The sequence below is a fragment of the Hylobates moloch genome, unplaced genomic scaffold, assembly GCF_009828535.3.
Source record: "Hylobates moloch isolate HMO894 unplaced genomic scaffold, HMol_V3 SCAFFOLD_5, whole genome shotgun sequence".
In the NCBI taxonomy this organism is placed as follows: domain Eukaryota; kingdom Metazoa; phylum Chordata; class Mammalia; order Primates; family Hylobatidae; genus Hylobates; species Hylobates moloch.
This window is the reverse complement of record NW_026652280.1, coordinates 85490057-85512914: the sequence shown is the minus strand read 5'-3', so window position 1 is coordinate 85512914 and position 22858 is coordinate 85490057. Positions and strand designations below refer to the sequence as shown.

At 50.3% G+C, this 22858-nt stretch overlaps 1 protein-coding gene across 8 annotated transcripts; it reads left to right on the top strand.

Moving 5' to 3' along the window:
- Positions 1-5553: 5553 nt before the first annotated feature.
- Positions 5554-15702, top strand: SLC29A2 (solute carrier family 29 member 2). 8 transcript variants are annotated; one of them, XR_009213565.1, is made up of 14 exons: positions 5581-5661; positions 5759-6462; positions 6700-6781; positions 8484-8647; positions 8817-8956; positions 9345-9479; positions 10146-10243; positions 10467-10551; positions 11437-11570; positions 11773-11878; positions 11983-12068; positions 13625-13824; positions 14504-14691; positions 15159-15702. XR_009213565.1 is itself a non-coding variant. In XM_032153532.2 (13 exons), exons 2-13 carry the CDS (start codon positions 6434-6436, stop codon positions 14613-14615), a joined length of 1371 nt encoding a protein of 456 aa, XP_032009423.1. In that variant the 5' UTR covers positions 5581-5661; positions 5759-6433; the 3' UTR covers positions 14616-15702. The 8 variants fall into 8 exon arrangements, 6 of the variants coding, with proteins under 6 accessions (XP_058294938.1, XP_058294942.1, XP_032009423.1 ...); XR_004248185.2 differs by having other exon boundaries at positions 14504-15315; positions 15395-15702; XM_032153532.2 differs by having other exon boundaries at positions 14504-15702.
- The last annotated feature ends 7156 nt before the right edge of the window (positions 15703-22858 follow it).

Here is a 22858-nt window from a genome sequence, read left to right as displayed (position 1 = left end):
AAGGACTGACACTACCCAAGTTAAGTATTTAATACAATGGCCAGGCGCGGTGGCTCATGCCTGTAATCCCAGCACTTTGGGAGGCCGAGGCAGGCAGATTACCAGGTCAGGAGTTCAAGACCAGCCTGACCAATATGGTGAAACACCGTCCCTACTAAAAATACAAAAATTAGCCGGGCATGATGGCATGTGCCTGTAGTCCCAGCTGCTCAAGAGGCTGAGGCAGGATAATCGCCTGAACCCAGGAGGTGGAGGTTGCAGTGAGCCAAGATCGCACCACTGCACTCCAGCCTGGGTGACTGAGCGAGACTCCATCTCAAAAAAAAAAAAAAAAAAATTAATATAGCTACAGTAATCAAGAGAGTGTGCTATTAGTGAAAGAATAGACAAATAGATCAATGAAACAGAACTCAGAGCCCAGAAATAGAGCCACATAAATATAGTCAAATGATCTTGGTCAAAGGAGCAAAGGAAATACAACAGAGTAAAGACAGTCTTTTCAACAAATGGTGCTGGAATGACTGGACATCCACATGGGAAAATTGAATCTAGACACAGACCTTAAATCATTCACAAACATTAGCTTAAAATTGGTCATGTAAAACACAAAGCTATATAAAACACCTAAACTGTACATAACTATATAAAACTCCTAGAAGATAACATAGGAGAAAACCTAGGTCATCTTGGGTATAGTGATAACTTTTTAGATACAACTCCAAAGGCACAATGCATGAAATAAGTAGTATAGGTTGGACTTCATTAAAATTAAAAACTTCTGCCCTGCGAAAGACACTGTTGAGAGAATGAAGAGAAAAGCCACAGACTGGGATAAAATATTTTCAATGCATACATCAGATAACAGACTGTTATCCAAAATATACAAAAAAGGGCCAGGCATGGTGGCTCACATCTGTAATCCCAGCCCTTTGGGAGGCCGAGGCAGGTGGATCACCTGAGGTCAGGAGTTCAAGACCAGCCTGGCCAACATGGTGAAACCCCATCTCTACTGCAGATACACAAAATCAGTTGGGCGTGGTGACGTGCACCTGTAATCCCAGCTACTGGTGAGGCTGAGGCAGAGAATCACTTGAACCCGGGAGGGGGAGGTTGCAGTGAGCCGAGATTGAGCCATTGCACTCCAGCCTGAGCAACAGAGTGAGACTCCGTCTCAAAAAAAATAAAAAAATAAACAAATAAATAAAACAAGATATCACTGCATACTTATTAGACTGGCTAAACTCTAAAACATTAACACCAAGTGCCCACAAAAATGTGGAGCATCAAGAATTGTTTCATTGTTGCTGGGAACAAAAAATGGTACAGGCACTTTGGAAGATAGTTTGGCAGTTTCTTACCAAACTAAACAGTCTTACCATATGATCTAGCAATGGTGCTTCTCGGTATTTAACCCAAATAAATTGAAAACTTATGTCCACACAAAAACCTCCATGCAATTGTGTATAGCATCTTTATTTGTGATCACCAAAACATGGAAGCAACCAATTTGTCTTGAAATAGGTAAACAGACAAACAAACTGTGGCAATTCATACAATGGAGTATTATTTAGCAATAAAAAGAAATGAGTTGGCCCGGCACGGTGGCTCATGCCTGTAATCCCAGCAATTTGGGAGGTCGAGGCAGGCAGATCACTTGAGGCCAGGAGTTCGAGACCAGCCTGGTCAACATGGGGAAACCCTTCTTTGCTAAAAATACAAAAATTAGCTGGGCATGGTGGCAGGCACCCGTAATCCCGGCTACCTGGTAGGCTGAGGCAGAAGAATCACTTGAACCTGGGAGGCAGAGGGAGGTTGCAGTGAGCCGAGATCATGCCACTGGACTCCAGTCTAGGCGACAAGAGTGAAACTCCATCTCAAAAATTAAAAAAAAAAAAAAAAAAAAAAGAAATGAATTATCATGCCAAGAAAAGACATGCAGGAACCTTAAGCACACATATAAATGAAAGAAGCCAGGCTGGGCGTGGTAGCTTATGCCTGTAATCTCAGCACTTTGGGAGGCCGAGGCCGGTGGATTGCCTGAGGTCAGGAGTTCGAGACCAGCCTGGCCAACGTGGTGAAACCCTGTCTCTACTAAAAATACAAAAATTAGCCAGATGTGGTGACTCGCACCTGTAATCCCAGCTACTCGGGAGGCTGAGGCAGGAGAATCGCTTGAACCTGGGAGGTGGAGGTTGCAGTGAGCCGAGATCACACCATTGCACTCCAGCCTGGGCAACAAAAGCAAAACTCCATCTCAAATAATAATAACAATAATAACAACAACAATAATAATAATAATGTTGAATGAAATTCAGTACACAAGTTTAACATCAGATTAACCACAACCTAAAAATAAAATCTATTATTTATTTTTTAAAACCATGTGGATAATTTTTCTGAGCCTAGACTCTAAATCCTTTTTACATTTAGACAAAATGTATTATTTGCAAGGCTTGAATATACGCAGCATTCTTCAGTAACACAGCTACTGTCTGTGTTGACGGACAGCTGCACTTTGACTTCTTTGGAACTTGATCAGGACTTGGTCACATTTCAGAAAATCACATCCTAGCATAAAGAAAAGACAAATATTTAAGGTGATGGACATCTCAGTTGTCCTAGTTTGATCTTTACACATTATATGAATAGATTAAATGATCACATACACTCTGAAAATATGTACATCTATTACGTATCAAAAAAAAAATAAATAGGGCCGGGCGTGATGGCTCATGCCTGTAATCCCAGCACTTTGGGAGGCCAAGGCAGGTGGATCATGAGGTCAGCAGTTCGAGATCAGCCTAACCAACATGGCAAAACCCTGTCTCCACTAAAAATACAAAAAAATTAGCTGGGCGTGGTGGTGGGCGCCTGTAATCTCAGCAACTTGGGAGGCTGAGGCAGGAGAATTGCTTGAAACCAGAAGGTGGAGGTTGCAGTGAGCCAAGATTGCACCACTGCACTCTAGCCTGGGCAATAAGAGCAAAACTCCATCTTAAAAAATAATAATAAATAAAATAAAATTTAAAACATAAATGAGGAAAAAAGTTTTTTTTTAGGCCGGGCACTGTGGCTCACGCCTGTAATCCCAGCACTTTAGGAGGCTGAGGTGGGTGGATCATGAGGTCAGGAGTTCAAGACTAGCCTGGCCAAGATGGTGAAACCCCGTCTTTACTAAAAAATACAAAAATTAGCCGGGCATGGTGGCTTGCTCCTGTAATCCCAGCTACTCGGGGAGGCTGAGGCAGGAGAATCACTTGAACCTGGGAGGCAGAGGTTGCAGTGAGCCGAGATCGCGCCAGTGCACTCTAGCCTAGGCGACAGAGCAAGACTGTGTCTCAAAATAATAATAATAATAATAATAAATAAAAGTGGTTTTTTGTTTTGTTTTGTTTTGTTTTGTTTTTTAAGAAAAGAGGCTGGGTGTGGTGGCTCATGCCTGTAATTCCAGCACTTTAGGAGGCTGAGACAGGCAGATCACCTGAGGTCAGGAGCTCGAGACCAGCCTGGCCAACATGGCGAAATCCCATCTCTACTAAAAATACAAAAATTAGCCAGGCATCGTGGCACATGCCTGTAATCCCAGCTACTCAAGAGGCTGAGGCAGGAGAATCGTGTGAGCCCAGGAGGCGGAGGTTGCAGTGAGCCGAGATCCTGCCACTGCACTCTGGCCTGGGCAACAGAGAGAGTCTCCGTCTGAAAAAAAAAAAAAAGAAAAAAAAAAAGAAAGAAAAGAAAAGAAAAAGAAAAGAAAAGAAAAAAAGAAAAGAAAAGAAAGAAAAAAAGAAAAGATAAGAAAAGAAAATCATGGGCTGGGCGCGGTGGCTCACGCTTGTAATCCCAGCACTTTGGGAGGCCGAGGCGGGCAGATCACGAGGTCAGGAGATGGAGACCACGGTGAAACCCCGTATCTACTAAAAATACAAAAAAAAATTAGCCGGGTGTGGTGGCGGGCGCCTGTAGTCCCAGCTACTCGGCAGGCTGAGGCAGGAGAATGGCGTGAACTCGGGAGGTGGAGCTTGCAGTGGGCCGAGATTGCGCCACTGCACTCCAGCCTGGGCAACAGAGCGAGACTCCGTCTCAAAAAAAAAAAAAAGAAAAGAAAAGAAAATCATGACAAACTAGTGGGTCTCTGAGTGGCCAGTTTCACTGCATGCCTGTATCGCATGTCAGTTTGTAGCCGTGGATTCACTGCAGTTTTATAAAGAGGGGCAAGCATCTGATAGCTTCATGTACCATGAATATTAACACATTCACACATACCATGTTATTACTAAATACTTTCCTTTATGATTCCTCTGCAGTAAAATCAGGATATTATCTCAACATCAAATGTTATTGTGTATAGGTAGATTTTGTTTTATATTAATTTCATTGCAGGATAGTAACAAAATATGTATTGCAAGGATGATGGAATCAGCTCCAGCTGACCGTCTGTGCTTTGAAATGAAATCTGAACTCCTTAATCAGCCCTCAGGCTTGCCATAACCAGCCTGGCTGTTGTAGAGGCTCTGTCCCCTCCTCCCACCAATGCCAGCCAAAGGGATCTATTTGTATGTCCCAGAATGTGTCAGCACTCTCTTGTCCCTTGTCTTGGGACAGGCTGTTCTCTCCCTGAAATGCCCTCATCCTCTCGCTTCACTGTCTCAACAAATTCAGTGCTCTCTAGCCTCCATTCTCAAGTCCTTCCTTCACAACCTCTGCCATAGCTGTGCTGCACCAGCGGCCTCGCTTGATTTTCTTTAAATAACTCATTTTCCATAAATAAATTGATTTGTCAAAGAAAAGTTGATATCATAATCATAAATAGGAAACCAGTATGAGTAGCCCTGAAAATAAAGTTGCTATAAAAATAAATAAAAGAAATATACAAGTTAATAACTTTTGATAAAATTGTCAGCAGACCCTCTGAGGCTAACTGAGGGGAAGGGATGGAAAGGCAGATTAAGAAGTGTTAGCAACCTGTTAACACCCTTGACATATTCAGAGGCTTGAAAGAAAATGGAAAGAATAATTTTCTCTTTCGGTGTAATTTAATGCTGTCCCTGTTCTCCCTAAAATTACCTGCATTTTACTGCAACCCATTTATCACTCGACGGCGCTAGATGCTGCCAGTAAACCAATGGACCAGACAAGCACAGCCTTTGCCCCCACAGACTCTCAGTCGGCTGGAGGAAAAACATAAGCAACCTGGGAATGGCTATAAAATGTCATTGCTTGAGAAAATAGTTTGTGGCCGGGCGTGGTGGCTCACGCTTGTAATCGCAACACTTTGGGTGGCCGATGTGGGTGGATCACCTGAGGTCAAGCGTTCAAGACCAGCCTGGTCAAAAGACGAGTTCGAGACTAGACTGGCCACCTCTTTAGTAGAGATGGTGAAGCCCCGTTTCTACTAAAAATACAAAAATTAGTCAGACGTGGTGGCATGCGCCTGTAGTCCCAGCTACTCCGGAGGCTGAGGCACCAGAATCGCTTGAACCTGCCTGGGAGGGGGAGGTTGCAGTGAGCCAAGATCACGCCACTGCACTTCCGCCTGGGCGACAGAGCGACACTCCGTCTCAAAAAAAAAATACAGTTTGTGTTTTGGAGCCTCTCACTTCTCCGGCGTCCCCGATACGCCCGGGGATTGCAGAGAACCCAACCTATTCGTAGATTATGAGAGTAGGAGCAAATTAATGATTTATAGTCTTTCCAAAGTTTTTGTTTTTTTTAAACAGAAAAAGAGTGGGGAGTTGAAAGTAATGCTGTTTTTTTCCAGGCACTCCCGGGGACCCAGCGCGGCGAAGCCCGCCAGGATCGCGGGCGACCTGTGGCAGCTCTGGTTCCCCGGCCCGGGCCCGGCTCGGGTTACGCTCTGGGCGGGGACTCCGCAGCGGCTCCCTAGTTAGGGGACGCCCCGGTGGGTTCCAGCGTTAGGGGTCGCAGAAGCGGCTCTGGCATCACCTCGGAGCTGACGAAGCGGGAAGAGCCCCGCACCAGTGCTGCCCCTACAGAGCTCTCGGCAGGGGGTGGAGGTGAGGTTACACCTCGCCCCTACCCCCGCCTTCCCCTCAGCCGCAGGGATCCAGGACCCGCGCCCGCGGAGAGGACGGGGGGCTGCGGGGAGGGGCTGTGCGGGGAGCGGGCGGGTTCCGGAGGCCCTGAGGTAGGGCGGGGCCCGAGCCGGAGTCGAGTCCCTGAGGCGGGTGGGGGAAGCAGAGACGGGTGGCGCGACCCTCTGTCCCCGCCTCGGGGGCGGAGCCCAGGTCCCAGCCTGCGGAGGGCGAGACACGCCGAAGTCCGCCGGAGGCTACCTGTGCAGCTCCAGCCGCCCTGCACCCGAATCTGGGGAGACCCGCTCCCCGCCCCACCGGTCTGCGGCCCTCGGCCCCAGCGCAGGTGCAGGTGCGGCTTCTCTGTCCCTTTCACCCCAGACACATCCGCCGCGGCGGCCATGGCGCGAGGAGACGCCCCGCGGGACAGGTGAGTGAGCCCGGGTGCGTTGCAAGTGGCCGGGGACGTTGCAGACCCGCTCCCTGAAGGCGCTCCGAGGCTCAGAGAAGACCGGATCGAACTACAATTCCCATCAGCCGACTCCCTCGGCCGCCGGAACCGGGGTGATGGGGGTTGTAGTCCGCCCCGGAGGGGGTGGCCGGGGAGGCGGGAGGGCCCGCGGAGGCGGGTGCGTCCTCGGGGTGACCTTCCCACCGATCCCCACAGCTACCACCTGGTCGGGATCAGCTTCTTCATCCTGGGGCTGGGCACCCTCCTTCCCTGGAACTTCTTCATCACCGCCATCCCGGTGAGACTTCTGGCGGCGTGGCAGCCCCCTGGCCACAGCCAGCACCCCTCCCTCCAGCCCTTTGGATGAGGCTTACCGGGCGCTTCCTCACCGCGCACCTGTGACCCCTCGTTGAGCTCATTATGGGCTGAAGCTCGGAAAGGGGAATGCTTCCCCCGTGGCTAGGAAAGCAGAACTTCAGGAATGCCCACATCTCGGAGGGGCAAGGCCACCAGCCCACAGAGTCTAGAATGAGCAAAGGCGCTGCCTACCCACCTCTGTGTGTCGTTTTTCCCGAGTCAGTCACCCCAAAAGTCGGTTATCGAACGTTTGATTTTCTTTGAAATGCCATGAATTTCATTCATTCACTCATTCATTCAACAAACTTTTTTTTTTTTTTGAGGCGGAGTCTCGCTCTTTCGCCCAGTCTGGAGTGCAGTGGCGCGATCTCGGTTCACTGCAAGCTCCGCCTCCCGGGTTCACGCCATTCTCCTGCCTCACCCTCCTGAGTAGCTGGGACTACAGGCGCCCGCCACCACACCCGGCTAATTTTTTTTTGTATTTTTAGTAGAGACGGGGTTTCACCGTGTTAGCCAGGATGGTCTCGATCTCCTGACCTCGTGATCCGCCCGCCTCGGCCTCCCAAAGTGCTGGGATTACAGGCGTGAGCCACCGCGCCCGGCCTCATTCAACAAACTTTTAATGTGCAACTACTGTGGAGCAGGCACTGGGGACACAGGAGGAAACAGCAGGGAGGCTCTTCAGGGAAGGCAGAAATGTGGGGTTTGCATTGTCTTTGGGACCGGGTTATTCATCTGTATTCACTACAACAACTTTGCAAATGCTTCTTGGGTACTGGCTCTGTGCTGGGCCCTGGAAACCCAGAGATGAATCAGCCTCTGGTCTTGAGAGCAAGAGGGGGCCAAAGAGCTATTAATAATGTAACATGATGCGTGACATTCCAGGCTTGCAGCAGAGTGCAGTGGGTCCCCAGGAGAGGGAGAAAGTTCCTTCTGCTTCATGGAAGAGGAGATTTGTAAATTGGGAGTAGGGTAGGCAGAGTGCATATGGAGGGGTGTGGTCAGTAGGGCATTCCAGGCGGAGACGACAGCCATGCCAAAGGCAGACAGGCAAGAGAGGATGAGCCTGGTTAGAGAGAGATCCACAGCCAGGGCTGCCTGGAGCTTAGCAGGATGGAGCAGAAGATGGGGCACAAAGGGAGACTGGGATCTGATTCTGAAGGGCTGTTCCATTTGGGGCTTTGCCCTGCAGGCAATAGGGAGGCATGAAGCGGGGTGCTGAGGAGTGAGGAGGTTAAGCAGAGGAGTGGCAGGCTATGTGCTCTAGAGAGAATGCAGTTGTTCAGCACCTAGGCCAAAGCCTGGCTGACAGTAGGTTCTCAATAAACACCCGTGGAATGAATGAATCTAGCAGCTGCTGCAGGAGTGGGGATGGGGGCTGGAACCGGGGCACTGAAGAGGAGGGGCCGTCCAAGGCTGGATGGAGGCTCTTGCTGGGGGCTCTTAACGCTTGGGCTGTGTCCCAGACTTCAGCCATTTAACAGCGCACATTCATGGAGCTCCGACTGTGCCGGGTGCTGGGAACAGAACAAAGACAAGGCAGACAAGTCCCGGCAGACATTAGAAAGCAATCACAAGTGAGGGGGAAGGCAGCGGGGGAAGGCTGAGAGGTGCTGACCTTCCACCACCTTCCCATCTGGCAGTACTTCCAGGTGCGACTGGCCGGGGCCAGCAACAGCACAGCCAGGATCCTGAGCACCAACCACACAGGCCCCGAGGATGCCTTCAACTTCAACAATTGGGTGACGCTGCTGTCCCAGCTGCCCCTGCTGCTCTTCACCCTTCTCAACTCCTTCCTGTACCAGTGGTGAGAGGCCTGCTCTGGCTCCTGCGCCCCCTGCCGAGGCAGCTTCACTGAGGCCTTCCCCCGCACCCCCTGCCCCCCAGCCCTACTGCCCAGCCCCAGGTGTCGAGCCTCCTTCCCCAGCCCCCTCTGGCCTGGGCCCCACTGATCCACTCTGCACACTTCTGAGCAGTGTCCCGGAGACGGTGCGCATTCTGGGCAGCCTGCTGGCCATACTGCTGCTCTTTGCCCTGACGGCAGCGTTGGTCAAGGTGGACATGAGCCCTGGACCCTTCTTCTCCGTCACCATGGCCTCCGTCTGCTTCATCAACTGTGAGCACCTCCACCCCCTCCCCAGCCAGCCCATGCAGGGCTTCAGCCTGGCCTCATCACTGAAAGGGCCCAGCATATCTGAGAAGGGCAGACAGCATCATGGTCACTCATATCCCTGGTGAAGAAACTGAGGCCCACAGGGAGGGGAAGAGTCACTTGTCCGGTGACCTAGGAGCAGGCCTCCTGGTCAACAGCCCAATAGAACAATGACTGCACCTCAGAAGAGGACTGAATGGTGGGTGTTGCCCCCGAGTGCCCAGAGTCCCTAGGGAAGCTCACACCTACACAACCTTGTCCAGAGGCCCCTGTGTATCCTGCCAACACCTCCTCCAGGGAGCCTCTGAGTCCTGCCTAGTTGAGCAGCAGCCCCCATCCCTGTCCTCCACAGCCTTCAGTGCAGTCCTACAGGGCAGCCTCTTCGGGCAGCTGGGCACCATGCCCTCCACCTACAGCACCCTCTTCCTCAGCGGCCAGGGCCTGGCTGGGATCTTTGCTGCCCTTGCCATGCTCCTGTCCATGGCCAGTGAGTGCACTTGGGTGGCTGGAGGGCTGGGGTGGCCTCTGAGGTTTGGGGAACAGAGAGGGCATGTGAGAGCAAGACACATGGGTTCTGGGTGAAGATGGAGATAAGCGGGTGATATGGAAATGGGGATTGGGTCTGGGGCTAGGGAGTGGGGCTCATGGGCTCTGCAGTGAGGAGTAATAACCAAGTGAGGACAGTTAACTCAGGGACGGGGGCAGGATTCCTGGGGCTAATACTGGCATGTGGCAGCAGGTTGAAGTTGAAGGATGAGGGGATGGGTTTGGGATTCAGATAGTCTTGGGTTTGAATCTGCTTCACCACTTACCAGCTAGGGGCGTTGGACAAGGCTTGTCACATCTCTGTGCTAGTTTCCCCACTGAAGTGATTGGTATAGCTCCCTGCTCAGATCGTAATGAGCATGCAATAAGAGAAGGCTCCTGGCACATAGCACGTGCTCAACAAAAATGACACATAGGAGAAAGTGAGAGAAGTGCAGAACTGCTCTGGGGCCCTGCACAAGATTCCCATTTGTCAGTGAAGGGAGGAGTGGAAGAGGCTGGGAGTGGGTCTGAGAAGTGCACAATGGGAAGTGGGACATGAGCTGGAAGCCCTGTGGGAGCAGGCGGGACCAGGTGCCTCTCTTCTGCAGCTGAAGTTTCTCCGCAGGTGGTGTGGACGCCGAGGCCTCCGCCCTGGGGTACTTTATCACGCCCTGTGTGGGCATCCTCATGTCCATCGTGTGTTACCTGAGTCTGCCTCACCTGGTGAGCCTGCTGTTGGGCTCGAGGCCCCACCTCAAAGCATCTTGGATAGAGTCCTGAGCCTGAGGCTTTGAGAGAGGCCAGGGGAGGTGGAGGAGACCTGGTCTCAGCCCTGACCCCCAGAAAAGACACTGAGGGGCCCCAGCCTCCAGGCTAATGGTGTGGGGAGGGATCCAGACACCTCAGGCAAGTCAGGCAGGCCCAACACTTTCCTGTCCTTCTGCAGAAGTTTGCCCGCTACTACCTGGCCAATAAACCATCCCAGGGCCAAGCTCAGGAGCTGGAGACCAAAGCTGAGCTCCTCCAGTCTGGTAAGCCCTGAGACCCTCCTGGGGAGGTGGGAGATGCAGAGGAAGCTAAAGCCACCTCCCCTGGGAAGCCGTTCCCTCTGTTCCCAGCCGGAGCCCACCCCTAGTAGCCTTGTGCAAACAGGAAGATCATGAAGGGAAGTTGGTAGGATTAAAGTCATCCCTGCTGTTGTTTGGGCCTCAGTTTCCACCTCTATAAAATGGGGAGGCAATAGAGCTTCCACGCATGCAAAGTTTGGATCCAAAGACCTCTGAATTTGAATACTGGTTTCACAACATCCCAGCTGTGTGGCCTGAGACAAACCACTTAGGCACTGCCCCTCTCTGAACCTCAATGTGTCATTTGTAAAGCAATGGTAATGAGATCATCCATCTAAGGTGCTTCGCTCATCGCCCGACCATGCATGTGCTTCCTGGTAGTTATGCATATTTCCATCATGAATTCCCTTCGCCTGCAGCCTGGGCTGGAGGAAGATCACTTTTTTGTGGGGGACGGGGGTTGTTGTTATTTTGAGGCAGGATCTCACTCTGTCACCTGGGCTGCACTGCAGCGCAATCAACTCAACTGCAGCCTCGACCTCCTGGGCTCAAGAGATCCGCCTCAGCCTCCCGAGCAGCTGGGACTATAGGTGCAGGCTGCCATGCCCGGCTAATTTTTGTATTTTTGTAGAGATGGGGATTCACCATGTAGCCCAGGCTGGTCTCGAACTCCTGGGCTCAAGCAATATGCCCGCCTCGGCCTCCCAAAGTGTTGGGATTACAGGCGTGAACCACCATGCCTGGCTGAGGATCACTTGTTTTAACTGCTGAGAATCTCCCTTCGTTGGGCCTGGCTGTCGGGAAACCTGGGTCACAAGCATGATCCTTCCCTGTCCCCCCTCACCCCAGATGAGAACGGGATTCCCAGTAGTCCCCAGAAGGTAGCTCTGACCCTGGATCTTGACCTGGAGAAGGAGCCGGAATCAGAGCCAGATGAGCCCCAGAAGCCAGGAAAACCTTCAGTCTTCACTGTCTTCCAGAAGGTTTGGCTTGGATATAGCCCCAAACCACCATCTCTGGGGAAGAATGGGGCTCACATTGACTCCCCCAAGGTCATAGCGTCATAGTGGGTCAGGGACACAGCTGGGCCAGGCCCCGAGTGTCCTGCTCCCAGGTGGGGCTTGGGCAAGAGGGTAGGGCTCTGGGACTGCCCTGCCTGCTCACACCCCTGCCTCTGGCTCCCAGATCTGGCTGACAGCGCTGTGCCTTGTGTTGGTCTTCACAGTCACCCTGTCCGTCTTCCCCGCCATCACAGCCATGGTGACCAGCTCCACCAGTCCTGGGAAGTGGAGTGAGTGTCAGGGTGGAGAAGACGGCAGGGCAGGGGGCACAAAGGGGAGAGGACGGGAGAGGGGAGCTGGGGACCAGTATGAGCTGTAGCCGTTTCCCTCCCAGGTCAGTTCTTCAACCCCATCTGCTGCTTCCTCCTCTTCAACATCATGGACTGGCTGGGACGGAGCCTGACCTCTTACTTCCTGTGGGTAAGCACACCAGGGCTGGGTAATCCGATGTTTTAGGAAGCAGTTTGGGATCCGAGGGCTTGAAAGAGCATGGAAGTGATTTTCCGGTAGTCCAAGTGGCCTGGCAATGGAACCACTGGCCAAGCGGCAGGGAGCACTTGGGCCCTGGAGGCGTGCAGGCCAGGGCTTGCACTGTGAGCTCCTTGAAAGCAAAAGTCATGTCCAGCCGACCTCTGTGTCCCCAGCATCCAGCCTTCGCTGCTCAGAGAATGTTACATGGAGGTTCCTGCACCAGATGAGGGACTGAACAAGAGTCTTAGTTTTGGGGTTGGTTTTAGCCATGGTGCTATATCTTTAAATGAAATCTTCCAAAGAGACAATACATAAAGCAGGTGAAAGAGGAGCTGGTCTCGTCCAAGTCAGGACAGGAGCTGATCTACAGCTTCCAATCCCACTCAGAAACCCCATCTGCCCCCAGGGGGGTCGGTGGAACCACCCCATCTGAAACCCCATCTGCCCCCAGGGGGGTCTGTGGAACCACCAGGGGGTGCTCTGAGGAACCGAGTATGTAATCTGTAGATGCTGTGGAGAGCACAAGCTGGAGCCTGGGAGAGGCAGAGGTGAGCCCCAGGCCCGTCCCTGATTGCTGGGTGGACTTGGCCCAGGCCCCAGCGCTGGGTCCTCCCTCACTGGCTCACAGGGTAGGTCAGGTCAGAGGAGGTCAAGGGGTGACAGATGGGTCTATCCTATGGGTGGGCCAGGCGTGGTGGCTCACACCTATAATCCTAACACTCTGGGGCTGGACGCGGTGGCTCACGCCTGTAATTCCAGCACTTTGGGAGGCTGAGGTGGGTGGATCACGAGGTCAGGAGTTCGAGACCAGCCTGGCCAACATGGTGAAACCCCGTCTCTACTAAAAAGATAAAAATTAGCCAGGTGTGGTGGTGCATGCCTGTAATCCCAGGGAGGCAGAGGCTGCAGTGAGCCAAGATTGCACCACTGCTCTCCAGCCTGGGAGACAGAGCGAGACTCTGTCTCAAAAAAAAACAAAAAAGAAACCCTAAAATCTGAGCACTTTGGGAGGCCAAGGCAAGAGGATCGCTTGAGCTCAGGAGTTCAAAACTAGCCTGGGCAACACAGTGAGACCCTGTCTGTACACACACACACACGCACACACACACAAATTTTTAATGAAAAAAATAGAGGCCGGGTGTGGTGGCTCACGCCTGTAATCCCAGCACTTTGGGAGGCCGAGGCGGGTGGATCACTTGAGGTCAGAAGTTCAAGACCAGCCTGGCCAACATGATGAAACCCGGCTCTACTAAAAATACAAAAATTATCTGGGCATGGTGGTGGCGGGCGCCAATAGTCCCAGCTACTCAGGAGGCTGAGGCAGGAGGATTTTTTGAACCCAATAGGTGGAGGTTGCAATGAGCTGAGATCAGGGCCACTGCACTCCAGCCTGGGCAACACAGTGAGACTCCATCTAAAAAAAAAAGTACTCTATGGGTGTCCTGAGATGCCCTGGAGCAGAGACCCGGCTCCAGGGACCATGCTGACTCCAGCCTCTGCCACAGCCAGACGAGGACAGCCGGCTACTGCCCCTGCTGGTCTGCCTGCGGTTCCTGTTCGTGCCCCTCTTCATGCTGTGCCACGTGCCCCAGAGGTCCCGGCTGCCCATCCTCTTCCCGCAGGATGCCTACTTCATCACCTTCATGCTGCTCTTTGCCGTTTCTAACGGCTACCTGGTGTCCCTCACCATGTGCCTGGCACCCAGGTCTGGGGAAATGGGGTGGGGTGGGGGGCTGGGAGTGGGGAGGTGGGTTCAGTCTTTGGGAAGGGACCGCCTGCAAGGGAGGGACGGCCCATCCTGCTTCTGGCCAGCCCAACCCTAGCTGTCTGCAGGCCTTGCTGGCGCCCCCTGCTGGGCCAGGCCTTAACTGCAGGGGAGAGGAGAACTGGGCTAGGGAGGTATCTGCCCAGCAAAGTAGCCCAGGGCACTGGTTCTGGGGCCTCCTCAATGCGCCTCAGTTTCCACATCTGTAAAAAAAAAAATGGGTTGGACTGTCATCCCTCAGGGCCCATCTAGCTGTAAAATTCTCGAAGGAGAGCTAAGGTTTTGACCAAAAACAAGGTCATGGGCTATTTCCTCAAGGGGCAATGGAGTGGAGAATCCAGAGAGAATGAAGTTGGCAGGGCAGACAGGCTGGGAGCACTGTGGAATGGGCAGGCTGTGGAATCTGGAATCCCATCATGTTCGACCCAGAGGCCCTGAGAGACGTCCTTATCCAGCAACCTCATTTACAGACCAGGAAACTGAGGCCCAGAAAGAAGGGGCCAGTTATGGTGACAGAGGGGTTAGGTCAGAGCCCAGACTGGATGGGCAGAGGGCAGTGGAGCTGGGTCCAGATTTAGACCCAGCGTTTTCTAAGAGCTCCTGTTCCCGGGTGTTCTAGGCAGGTGCTGCCACACGAGAGGGAGGTGGCCGGCGCCCTCATGACCTTCTTCCTGGCCCTGGGACTTTCCTGTGGAGCCTCCCTCTCCTTCCTCTTCAAGGCGCTGCTCTGAAGCAGCCCCTCCAGGCTCTTTGGCAGCCTCTTCTCGACGTCTCCTTCCGGAGCTGAGATCTAGTCCAGGGCGAATGGTGAGCTTGGCTCAGGCCTCTGCTGGGTGGAGGCCCCTGGGCCTGGGGCTGCCAGCAGGGGGCAGGAGCTGCTCTTCATCCACTTGGAGTGCTGCGGGGAAGAATTCACCACCGGTCATTCTAACCCTCACCCAGGAATGGGGGTGAGCCGCACAAGACCTCGTGGAAAGGGTGATGACTAGGGAAAAGAGGGTGCAGGGCACGACTGCTCCCCACCGCCAGGTCTGCATTTGTTCATCACCACCAGGAGGAGAGGCGACCAGAGGGTTCAGAATGGGAGGTGGGGCCAGCCCAGGGCAGGAGCTCCTCGCCCTCCCAGGCCTCAGCGACCCAGGGTAAAAGGTGCCAGGGAAGTTGCGGGCACCTGGGAGGAGGAACAGGTGTGGAGGACCTGAGGGTGCTCAAAGGGCCAGGCTCAGCCTCAAGCAGTGTTTTCATTGCCAACACTTACTGTCCCCACTCCGCAGAGCCCAGCTGGGCCTGGGCCCCAGAGCCGCAGCTAGCCTGCATGTGTGCACTGCACTTTACAGTTTGCAAAGCTCTTCCATACTCATTCTCTCACCGAAGCCTAATTGAGGCCCTTGGAAGGAGCCGGGCAAGGATTGTGCTTCCCCCATTATACAGGTGAGGAAACTGAGTCCTGGGGAAAGTGACTGGTCCGTGGTAGAGCCAGGACCCAATCCCCTCTCCCTCCTCCCTGTAGGTGCTGTTCTTCCTGCCCAACACCTGTTTCTCTTTTCCTCAAGGGGTTCGGGGCAAGAGCCCTGGGCACTTACTCCCCCTTTTTGCTGTTTCTCCTTCTGACCCTGCTCTTGGGTCTAATAACAACCTCATTTATTTGTATGATGCATTCACCAAGTCTTTATTTCCTAAGTGCTGTTGGCTCTATTGGCCTCAGTGAACTGAGTGGGGTCGGAAAGATTGTACCCCCTTGACGGGTGGGATGACTGAGGCCCCGAGAGGGGTAGGGATTGGTGGGCATCTCTGTGCTGGGTCCTCTGGACCACATGATAGCTGGGGGGTACTGACTCTTGTAGCCCCAGAGTTTGTGAAGCAGAAGCCCTGAGCACTACCACATTTTACAGATGAATAAACTGAGGTTCCATGGGGCTCAAAATTAATAGAATGTAAGCAAAAGTAGTAAAACAGACAGCTCCAAGGGCCTGTGCCTTTAAAAAAAAAAAAAAACTGAAAAAATGAGCAACGACTGTTGGAACCACCTTTGTTGGAACTCTGGAAAATAATCAAAGATTTACAACAACCAAGCAAGTGCTGAATCAAGAAAGTGGCAACTTAAAAATAATGAGAATTTTGCAGTATTTTACCTGCCCTTGCCCCATTTCCCTCCTCGGTTAGTGGTGGTGTGAAGACGGCATTCCCAATGTGGGACCCTAGCCTTTGGTTCTCAAGGGAGCAAAGCAGACTTTGTTTTCAAAGGATTGTATCTGTTAGTTCTGACCTGTCTGGGGACTACCTAAAGAACTGATGCCAGACACTCACTTTTGTTTTGCCTGACTCAGAAATCTCTCAGGATGGAAAAGCTTCTACTTAGAGGACAGTTCTCCAAAACACTGAAAGGCAAATTAACAAACCTCTGCTGTCCAGATCAAAGATTACAGTTTACATGAACAACAGACAAGCTGAAAGGTTGTAAGGGAAAGCTGGGGAGAGATTCTTTGGGGAACTGAAAAGCTCCCTCAAATATCAGGGAATTTAGAAAGCCATATACATGCAGGGCAAGATGCATGCTCAGAAAAGACTCAAGAAGTCCAGGCATGGTGGCTCACACCTGTAATCCCAGCACTTTGGGAGGCCAAGGTGGGAGGATCCCTTGAGGCCAGGAGTTCGAGACCAGCCTGGGCAACATAGCAAGACTCCGTCTCTACAAAAATAAAAATAAAATAAAATAGCAGGGCACATGGTGGTACACGCCTGTAGTCTTAGGTACTTGGAAGGCTGAGGCAGGATAATCATTTGAGGCCAGGAGTTCAAGCCTGCAGCAAGTTGTGACTGCACTACTGTACTTCAGTCTGGGCAGCAGAACAAGACCCTATCTTTTAAAAAAGGAAGGCATTAATGGAGGAAATGAGGAATGAAAAGATACAAGACGTAGAAAACAAATAGCAAAATGGCACAAGTAAGTCTTTCCTTAACAGTAATTACTTTTTTTTTTTTTTTAAACAGAGTCTCACTCTGTCGCTCAGGCTGGAGTACCGTGGTGCGATCTCGGCTCACTGCAACCTCCGCTTTCTAGGTTCAAGCAATTCCCCTGCCTCAGCTTCCTAAATAGCTGGGACTACAAGTGTGCACCACCACACCCAGCTACTTCTTGTATTTTTATTAGAGACAGGGTTTCACTATGTTGGTCAGGTTGGTCTTGAACTCCTGGCCTCAAGTGATCTGCCCAAAGTGCCGGGATTACAGGCGTGAGCCACTGTGCCCAGCCTCAGTAATTACTTGAAATGGAATTGACTCAACCCTCCAATTAAAAGGCAAGATTGTCAGAATGGATTAAAAAAAAATTTTTTTTAGAGGCAGGATCTCCCCATGTTGCTCAGGCTGGTCTCAAACTCCTAGAGCTCAAGCAATCCTCCTGCCTCAGCTTCCCAAAGTGCTGGGATTATAGATATAAACCACCGTGCCTGGCCCAAGAATAGATTTTAAAAATGATTCGACTGGGCCGGGCGCGGTGGCTCACGCTTGTAATCCCAGCACTTTGGGAGGCCGAGGCGGGCAAATCACGAGGTCAGGAGATCGAGACCACGGTGAAACCCCATCTCTAATAAAAATACAAAAAATTAGCCGGGCGTGGTGGCATGCGCCTGTAGTCCCAGCTACTCAGGAGGCTGAAGTGGGAGGATTGATTGAGCCCAGGCAGTAGAGGCTGCAGTGAGCCGTGATTGTGCCATTGCACTCCAGCCTAGGTGACAGAGCAAGACCCTGTCTCAAAATTAATTAATTAATTAAATTAAAAGTGATTCAACTATAAACTGTCTATAAGAGACTCACTTTAGATCCCAAACCACAACAGACATATATAGAATACTCTACCTATAAACAGAAGAATATATAACCTCAAGTGCTTGTGAAACATTTTCCAGGACAGATCCCATGTTAGGTCACGAAACAGTCTCAATAAATTTTAAAAGACTGAAATCATATAAAGGGTCTTTTCTAATCACAATGGAATGAAACTGGAAATCAACAACAGAAGAAAAGCTGGAAAATTCACAGATATGTAAAAATTAAACAACATATTCTTAAAAATTAATAAGTCAAAGACATCAAAAGGGAAATTAGGAAATACTTTGAGATAAATACAAATGAAAATACAACATAGCAAAACTTGCAGGATGCAGTAAGAGCAGTGTTTAGAGGGAAATTTATAGCTGTAAATGCCTACGTTAAAAAAGAAGGTCTCAGAACAATAACCTGACTTTAGAACTTAAGGAACTAGGGGCCAGGCACAGTGGCTCATGCCTGTAATCCCAGCACTTTGGGAGGCCGAGGTGGGCAGATCACGAGGTCCAGAGATTGAGACCATCCTGGCCAACATGGTGAAATCCTGTATCTTCTAAAAATACAAAAATTAGCTGGGCGTGGTGGCACACCCCTGTAGTCCCAGCTACTTGGGAGGCTGAGGCAAGAGAATCACTTGAACGCGGGAGGCAGAGGTTGCAGTGCGGTGAGCCGACATCGCACCACTGCACTCCAGCCTGGCAACAGAGCAAGACTCCGTCTCAAAAATAAATAAATAAATAAATAACTTAAGGAACTAGTAAAAGAAGAGCAAACTACACTCAAAGGTAGCAGAAGGAAATAAATAATAAAGATTAGAGACAAACAAAATGGAGGGAGAAAAGCAATAGAGAAAATTAATGAAACCAAAAGTTGGTTCTTTGAAACGATCAACAAAACTGACACACCTTTAACTAGATTGACTAACAAAAATAGAGAGAAGCCTTTAAGGTACTAAAAATCTAATACTAAGAAATGCAAGTGGTAACATTACTACCAATTACAGGCATACCTAAGACATATTGCAGGTTTGGTTTCAGACCACTGCAATAAAGCAAATATTGCAATAATTTGGGGTTTCCCGGTGCTTATAAAAGTTATGCTTGGCCGGGCGCGGTGGCTCATGCCTGTAATCCCAGCACTTTGGGAGGCCGAGGCGGGTAGATCACCTGAGGTCAGGAGTTTGATACCAGCCTGACCAACGTGGCGAAACCCTGTCTCTTCTAAAAATACAAAAATTAGCTGGGCGCGGTGGCAGATGCCTGTAATCCCAGCTACTCAGGAGGCTGAGGCAGGAGAATTGCTTGAATCAGGGAGGCAGAGGTTGCAGTGAGCTGAGATCGCACGATTGCACTCCAGCAAGACTCTGTCTCAAAAAAAAAAAAGTTAATGCTTATGCTACATTGTAGTCTATTAAGTATGCAATAGCATTGTGTCTAAAAACAATGTATAGACCTTAATTAAAAATATTTATTGTGGCTGGGCGCGGTGTCTGACACCTGTAATCCCAGCACTTTGGGAGGCCACGGTGGCCTAGGGCAGATCACCTGAGGTCAGGAGTTTGAGACCAGCCTGGCCAACATGGAGAAACCCCGTCTCTACTAAAAATACAAAAATTAGCTGGGCATGGTGATGAGTGCCTGTAATCTCAGCTACTCGGGAGGCTGAGGCAGGAGAATCACTTGAACCTGGGAGGTGGAGGTTGCAGTGAGCTGAGATCTCGCCACTGCACTCCAGCCTGGGCAACAGAGCAAGACTCCATCTCAAAAGAAAAAAGAAAAAAAAAAAACACCTTATTGCTTAAAAATGCTAGTGATCACCGGAACCTTCAGTAAGTCATAATCCTGAAACCTTTAGCAAGTTGTAATCTTTTTGCTGGTGGAGGGCCTTGCCTGGATGTTGATAGCTGCTGACTGATCAGGATGGTAGTTGCTGAAGATGGGGGTGGCTGTGCCAATTTCTTAAAATAAGGCAACGATGAAATTTGCTGCACTGATTGATCCTTTCATGCAAGATTTCTCTCTAACATGCGATGCTGTTTGATAACATTTTACCCACAGTAGAAGTTCTTTCAAAATTGAAGTCAATCCTCTCAAATCCTACAGCTGCTTTATCAATTAAGTTTACGTAATATTCTAAATCCTTGTTGTCATTTATCAGTGTTCACCGCATCCTTGCCAGGAGTAGATCCTATCTGAAGAAACCACTTTGATCATCCATAAGAAGCAACTCCTCATCCATTCAAGTTTTCTCATGATATTGCAGCAATTCAGTTACATCTTCAGACTCACCTTCTAATACTAGTTCTCTTGCTATTTCCATCATATTTGCAGTTACTTCCTCCACTGAAGTCTTGAACCCTTCAAAGTCATCAACATATTCCAAGGTCTACAGTGCAGTGGCACAATCATGGCTCACTGCAGCCTAGACCTCTGGGTTCAGGTGATTCTCCTGCCTCAGCCTCCTGAGTAGCTGGGACTACAGGTATGCGCCACCATGGCTGGCGATTTTTTTGTATTTTTAGTAGAGATGGGGTTTCGCCACATTGCCCAGGCTGTTCTCAAACTCCTGGGCTCAAGGGGATCCGACTGCCTTGGCCTCTGGAAGTGCTGGGATTATAAGCATGAGTCACGACGCTCGGCCTCACTTTCTTATCTTTTGTGTGTTCACTGGGGAAGCACTTTTAATTCCTTCAAGAACTTTTCCTTTGCGTTCACAACTTGGCTGACCATTTGGCACAAGAGGCCTAGCTTTCAGCCTATCACAGTGTTCACCATGCCTTCCTCACTATGTGTAATCATTTCTAGCTTTTGATTTAAAGTGAGAGAAGTGCAACTCTTCCTTTCACTTGAACACTTAGAGGCCAACATAGAGTTATCAGCCTAATTTCAATATTGTTGTGTTTCAGGAAATAGGGAGGTATGAGGAAGGGGAGAACAGTCAGTCAGTGGAGCAGTCAGCACACACACAACACTTACTGATTTTTTGATTTTTTTTTTTTTTTGAGACAGAGTCTCGCTCCGTCCCCCAGGCTGGATGGAGTGCAGTGGTGCAATCTCGGCTCACTGCAAGCTCCGCCTCCCAGGTTCATGCCATTCTCCTGCCTCAGCCTCCTGAGTAGCTGGGACTACAGGCACCTGCCACCTTCAATCTGTAAAAAAAGAAAATACAATTATCTGTGACGTGCAATAAACCTAAGTGCAATAGAGTGAGGTATGCCTGGCTGGGCGCAGTGGCTCACGCCTGTAATCCCAGCACTTTGGGAGGCGGAGAGGGGTGGATCACAAGGTCAGGAGATTGCAACCATCATGGCTAACACGGTGAAACCCTGTTTCTACTAAAAATACAAACAAATTAGCCGGGCGTGGTGGCAGGCGCCTGTAGTCCCAGCTACATGGGAGGCTGAGGCAAGAGAATGGCGTGAACCTGGGAGGTGGAGTTTGCAGTGAGTGTAGATCGTGCCACTGCACTCCAGCCTGGGCAACAGAGCAAGACTCCATCTAAAAACCAAAAAAAAAAGTGAGGTATGCCTTTACCCAGAAGTAAAAAGGACTATGAATAACTGTATGCTAACAAATCAGATGAAATGGACAAATTCCTGAAAACACACAAACTACCAAAACTGATGCAAGAAGAAACAGGAAATCTGAACAGACCTATAACAAGTAACCAGATTTAATCTGTAATCAAAAACCTCCCAACAAAGAAAATCCCAGGACCAGATGGCTTCACAAGTGAATTCTACCAATCACTTAAAGAATTAACATCAATCCGGCCCGGCGCAGTGGCTCATGCCCGTAATCCCAGCACTTTGGGAGGCTGACGAGGGCGGATCACCTGAGGTCAGGAGCTTGAGACCAGCCTGGCCAACATGGCAAAACCCCGTCTCTACTAAAAATACAAAAATTAGCCGGATGTGGTGGCATGTGCCTGTAGTCCCAGCTACTTGGGAGGCTGAAGCTGGAGAATTGCTTGAACCCGGGGGGCAGATGTTGCAGCGAGCTGAGATCGCGCCACTTCACTCTAGCCTGGGTGAAAGGGCGAAACTCCATCTCAAAAAACAAACAACAACAACAACAACAACAAAAATTCAGTTATATTTCTATACACTAACAATGAACAACGTGAAAAGGAAATTAAGAAAACAACTCCATTTATAATAGGATACAAAAGAATAAAATACCTAGGAAAAAATTAACCCAGGAAGTAAAAAACTTGTCCATTGAAAATACAAAACACTGGCTGGGCTTGGTAGCTCATGCCTGTAATCCCAGCACTTTGGGAGGCCAAGGTGGGCAGATCACCTGAGGTCGGGAGTTCGAGACCAGCCTGACCAACATGGAGAAAACCCCATGTCTACTAAAAATACAAAATTAGCTGGGCGTGGTGGTACACGCCTGTAATCCTAGCTACTCCAGAGGCTGAGGCAGAAGAATCGCTTGAACCCAGGAGGCAGAGGTTGCGGCGAGCCGAGATCGCGCCATTGCACTCCAGCCTGGGCAACAAGAACGAAACTCCGTCTCAAAATAATAATAATAATAATAGGACTGGGCACAGTGGCTCACACTTGTAATCCCAGCACTTTGGGAGGCCAAGGCGAGTGGATCACCTGAAGTTAGGAGTTCAAGACCAGCCTGGCTAACATGATGAAACCCCATCTCTACTAAAAAATAATACAAAAAATTAGCCAGGCATGGTGGTGCACTCCTGTAATCCCAGCTACTCAGGAGGCTGAGGCAGGAGAATCACTTGAACCTAGGAGGCGGAGGCTGCAGTGAGCCAAGATTGCGTCATTGCACTCCAGCCTGAGCAAGAACAAAATTCTGTCTCAAATAATAATAATAATAAATAAAAAATAAAACACCGAGGAGGCCAAAGAAAATCCACATGGCAGCATGTCTGACTTCTGAGCCTCCAGTCTGCAAGGCCTGTGCTGAAAGGATCTGCAGTTGCTTTTCTCCTCTTTACAGCCAAGGTCACCAGTGGAAACCCCCAAGGACAATACCTTGTCTCCTCCAAGGCCCATCCCTCATGCCTAACACAGTTCCTGGCAGAGAGCAGGTACTCAGTGTGTGTTTTTGCACTGGGCTGCAAAATAAAGGTTTTCTGATCACTCTTCAACTCAACAACCTTGGCACCCTACTGCCTG

Bases quoted from the DNA above. Each gene is read 5' to 3' on its own strand.
- SLC29A2 (XM_058438955.1), top strand. From the start codon at position 6,434: ATGGCGCGAGGAGACGCCCCGCGGGACAG. The intron at 8,648-8,816 runs GTGAGAGGCCTG...ACTTCTGAGCAG, and splicing joins AACTCCTTCCTGTACCAGTG to TGTCCCGGAGACGGTGCGCA. The intron at 12,069-13,624 runs GTAAGCACACCA...CCTCTGCCACAG, and splicing joins TGACCTCTTACTTCCTGTGG to CCAGACGAGGACAGCCGGCT.